Source organism: Pygoscelis adeliae, unplaced genomic scaffold, assembly GCF_000699105.1.
Source record: "Pygoscelis adeliae isolate BGI_AS28 unplaced genomic scaffold, ASM69910v1 Scaffold71, whole genome shotgun sequence".
In the NCBI taxonomy this organism is placed as follows: Eukaryota; Metazoa; Chordata; class Aves; order Sphenisciformes; family Spheniscidae; genus Pygoscelis; species Pygoscelis adeliae.
The window spans coordinates 5,795,639-5,800,482 of NW_008824356.1; the positions used below are offsets into that span (position 1 = coordinate 5,795,639).

The 4,844-nt window shown below is 44.2% G+C and overlaps 1 protein-coding gene across 1 annotated transcript in view; it reads left to right on the forward strand.

Moving 5' to 3' along the window:
- The first annotated feature begins 445 nt into the window (after positions 1 to 445).
- The window catches only part of GPATCH2L (G patch domain containing 2-like), a 33,780-nt gene continuing 29,381 nt past the window's right edge, over positions 446 to 4,844 (forward strand). Inside the window, exons 1-2 of the mRNA XM_009319401.1 lie at positions 446 to 509; positions 619 to 1,289. Coding sequence (XP_009317676.1) covers positions 631 to 1,289 — 659 coding nt within the window. The 5' untranslated portion in view covers positions 446 to 509; positions 619 to 630. The remainder of the gene's footprint in view (positions 510 to 618; positions 1,290 to 4,844) is intronic.

Consider the following 4,844-nt stretch of genomic DNA (forward strand, 5'->3'; position numbering starts at 1 on the left):
GCCAGGACTTTGGTATTGGCTCCCTGACAGCCCTGAGGTGGAAGGGGCGGGATTTTTTGGCAGTAGAAGTTGGGGCTCGGTCTCATACACCCTGTTCTAAGGAGCACAGGGTCCCGTGTGCCTTGTTTTGCTGTTGAAGTGATGCTGGCTTGCAAACTACCTGTTTTACCATCTGTTTTGCTCTCAGCTTTGTTGCTTGTCTACTTTTTGGAAGACTCAATCTCTTTGCCGAGCAGACTAACCTTTCTCTGTGGCTTGCCGACACCAGGTAGTGAACTAGTTGGAGGCTCTCATACCCTTAAGATATGTAATAGAGCATGTTGCTTCAACGCAAAAGATGCAACCTTAAGGCCTTTTTCAGACACAGAGCACTTGACCCAACTGCTGCAGTAGTGAGATCTCTGCTGCCATGGTTAGAAGAGGGATTTAACCCTTGCAAAAGGAAGGAGTGACTGTTAGCCCAAGAAGCGGCAGTTGTCCTGCATTAGGTTCTCCCAGGCAACTCCAAAGTAAGTGTGTAACTTGGTTAATATTACAAAGGCTGTAGCATACTGTAGTCTAGTGATGTGTTGGTAGCGGCATTTATGTCTGGTGCTTATTGTTTGTTGTCATTTTTAGTAGGCATTGCCAATGGATGAACTGGTGCATGACTTGGCCTCAGCCTTAGAGCAGACTTCAGAACAAAACAAGCTGGATGAGCTATGGGAAGAGATGGCTCTAAGCCCACGGCAGCAGCGGCGTCAGCTTCGCAAGAGACGGGGTCGTAAACGACGCTCAGACTTCACACATCAGGCAGAGCATGCCTGCTGCTACAGCGAAGCCTCGGAGTCAAGCTTGGACGAAGCTGTCAAGGATTGCCGTGAGGTGCTGACAGCCAATTTCAGTGACTCTGATGACATGGCAGTGGTTAAACGACACCCAGCTCTCAGTGCCACCCTGAGGAGCAAGCAACACTCGTGGCATGAGTCAGACTCCTTTACAGAGAACGCACCCTGTCGACCTCTCAGGCGCCGACGGAAAGTCAAACGTGTGACATCAGAGGTGGCTGCCAGTCTCCAGCAAAAGCTCAGGGTGTCAGAGTGGAACTACGAGAGGGGCTGCAGGTTCAAGTCAGCCAAGAAACAGCGTCTTTCACGCTGGAAAGAAAATGCCCCTTGGACATCATCCAGTCATGGCCTTTGTGAATCAGGAGAGAACAGGCCCTTCCTCAGCAAAGGGGGAAGGAAGGAGCAGATGGAGTGTGAAGCTGATGAACAGAAACGGGGCTCAGATGAAAACATGTCGGAATGGTGAGATCTCAGTTTCTTCCCTGTGCTTCATATGGCCTCCTTGCTTGCAGCTGCTTGCAAATCTTGTGCCTTGCTTTTAGAAGTTCTTATGAAAATTATTCAGTACTGTTCTCTTTTTGAAGAGGAGAAATAGCTCAGCTACTTCTAAACTGTAGATTTTTTCCGAGTCTTTCCTGTCAATGCTGTACTGATGACCCAAAACACTTCCTTGAAAAGTTGGCAAGCTGATATGTTTCTTGCTCCTCTTACACAAGGAGCCCTCTGAAACGTCTGTGGCCCTGCAGCTACAAAGTGGCGTGCTTGTGGCCTGAGGTTTGGAGAGTAAATCCACTGTTGGCCCTTGTGTTGCGTGATTGATATGAACTGATCTCAGTTTCTTGTTTTCAGAATTTACCGTAAGTAGTAATAGAGAACAGACAGATCTCCCATTGTGACCGCTAGCCCTCTGGGCAGGTGCTGTGTGAACCTCAGTCAAAAGATCTTGTTTGCAGTTCTGCATCTCTACTCTGGATCTGGAATAAGGTCCTGAAAGGCTAGCTGTGGGGGAAAATGTAGCGAGATGATAAAGAAGTTATCTTGGGGGATAAGATACCGGTTGGGGGAAACTGAATTAATACTTACAGGGTAAGCCTGTGCAAACAGTGCAGTCTGGCATGTCTTCATGTCCAGTTTTGGAGAACTTTGATGAATATGTGGCAGAATCTCATACAAGAGATGAAAACGAGAAGTGTAAATGTTACGGTCTGAATTTGTTTGTGTGTCACTTTTGGGAAGTTTTCCCCTTGAGTGTGACTGTTAGTCTCTCCGTACAAGGTTTGGGGTTATAAAACTGTAAACTTCTGTACGAAGAGATTTTTCAGTTTAGAAAAGAAACAACTGCTGAGAGTCAATTGGAGGAGATTTCTTAATGACTGGCATACAGAAAGTGAATAGGGTCGTTTATTTGCTAATTATCATTGTGTAAGAAGCAGGAGACATTTAGGAAACATTTAAAACAAAAAAAGTATTATTTTTCATGAAACATGAGGTTTGGAACTCTGCTGTGGGACATTTTGGAGGTCAAAAATTTAAATATGTCCAAAAGGGGGATGTGGAGCATAGATTTATCAGGGGCTGTTAAGCATTACAGCCCAGATGGAAGATCTGGCTCAGGAAGTCCTTAAACTGCTGACTGCTAGAAGCTGGAGGAATATACAGAGGAAACAGTCGGTCTGTATTTGTCATGTTCTCATATTCCTTCCTCAAGCATCCACTGTAATAGGCACTATCAGAGAGAGGACAGTGGATTTGGAAAGTATAATTGTTTGATCCAGTATAATTGTGCATATGTTAAGGTTCATTTAAGTGTTCTGGCTGTCTAGCTCCTGCAGTTTGTCAGAGTGGAGAGGTGGCACTTGGTTATCGAGGACTTTGTGGATAATAGCTGGAAGTGCAAACTTCTCAATGGTATTTTCTGGGAGACTGTGAAAAGCATAGGTTATAACATGTCTTCACTGTCCTGATCCAGGGAGCCACTATTGCATTTCTTACTGAATCAGTGTGGTCTGTATGTAACCGTTACAGGGTGGAAGTAGCAAAAAAGTGGTCAGTTTTTGCCTTAAAAAGTGGCTATTGTTTGCTTAAAAAGTGGGTACAAAGTGGGCCTTTTAAAGAGGCTAGTGGATGCCTTTTTGCTATGAGTTGTTAAAAGCACTTTTATCTTTTCAGAGCTATTTGCTGGTAGTCCAGGAAAGGGAATGTGCTGAGTAGCCCCTGAATGTTGCGTGTCAATGGTGATGGACTGAGAGATACCCTTACCTGATGTGGCAGTGATGGACAGTGTTCCTTGCGGGCTTTTTTTTCTACCAGTCAGAGTCTGTTCCATCATGTCAAACTTGAACTTAAACCAGCAGGCTTTCATCCAGCCTTTATTTGTGCCAGCCTTTGAAAAGAGTAAATAAACAGCTTTGTCCGGCCTGTTACTTGAGGACCATGCTGGAAGATCACTTTGTTCTGTCTCAGTTGTCCCTTGCTCTCAAAGTAATTATTGTGCAAGTGTCTGCATCAAATGACATTTACCATCTGCTGCCAAGTCCTTGGGATTCTCTTTGGAAATCCAGGGGTTGGAATATTTGACCTCTCCAACACCACGTGTGATCTGTGCTATGACTCACTAGGGAGGGTCAAAGTTGGAGAGAGAAATACTCTGCAGTGAAGAGGGTGGTTTGTATCCCTCACGGCAGTGAAGGATCATGCTTTGGTCTCTGCTGCTCTAAATATAGCACTTTACTGCTAGCAGCAGAGTGAAACTGGCTGTGCTTACCTCACTCTCACTCTGCTCTAGCTGTTTTTTCTGGTACCGTACAAAAGAAGTACTTTGCACAGACGTATAGTAAGGGCATATCCTGAGGAAGGGACAAGAAAATCGGATGCCTAGGAAGGGGAATGGTATGGTTGTCATCACAAGCTGATGGGAGGGAAAGTGACTGATACAGCTTGTGGGACTTGGAAGCAGTCTGTGGTGATCTGGTGATTTATGGAACACTTTGATACTGAATTGGTTCCACTACTGTTCACTCCTCTAGCAGTGGGGAGTGTCACAAAACTAATGTGTTTTTAGGCAAACTAAGTTGCATATTCATAACTGATTTTTTTTCCCCCCACTTTCTTTTTCCTCCCTTCCACTGACGCTTGCTTTTCTTTGTTATGTAGGAATGAATCTCTGTAAATGCTAAAATATCCAGCATTTTCTCTAGTTTCTAGAAGGCTCCTTATCCTAAGTCAGATCAAAAACCTACTGTATTTGGTAGATGAACTCCCATTCACAGAGAAAGCTTTGGATATGGATCCTTAATGAGGGAGTAGTTTTTATAGTTTGCTTGTGAGACTGCACCCGCTCTTTTTCTGGAGGAAGATGTGCTGCAGTATTGTGATTCAAAGTGTGTGTGAAATGAAATCTTTGAAATGGTTTGCCAAACATGGCAAGAGATTAACACAAATTGAGAGAAGGAAAGATGTGCAGGAACATGATGAGGGAACAATGATAGTTCTAAATTGGGTAATGACACCACTCAAAGCCTGATATATAAATGGTTGTGGAAACAACAGAGGAAGCAAGTGGTCTTAGTTGAAGTAGCCATTTGCATATTTGTACAAAGGTGACAGTTAACTGCTAAGACTGTTAGAAGTAACATGCCCTTGTGTCCCTTAATGCTTTGAGATTCCCTGCAGCCATAATAAAGCAAAGGTAAATTACATATTGAGTGCTGAAGTTCTTCCTCTTGTTGGTCTAAGCTGAGTACTTCCAGAATGGTCTGGGTTTGGCTTGAGGGCAGAACAAACCATAGTACAAGACCTGTCTGAAAAATCAGTTTGAACGATGTGCTTACTAGTGAGAGATGCGCAGTTTGTCTAATCTACTCTCAAGTGCCATAACTCTTAATGTGACTTTTTCAAACTGGGGATTGTACTGACCCACCAATGCTGTGTGACTTCACTGGCTTGATGCTGATGTATTTGTCATGATTTAACCTGGATAGGCAGCTCAGCTGCCCGTTCACTCCCCACCAGTTGGGT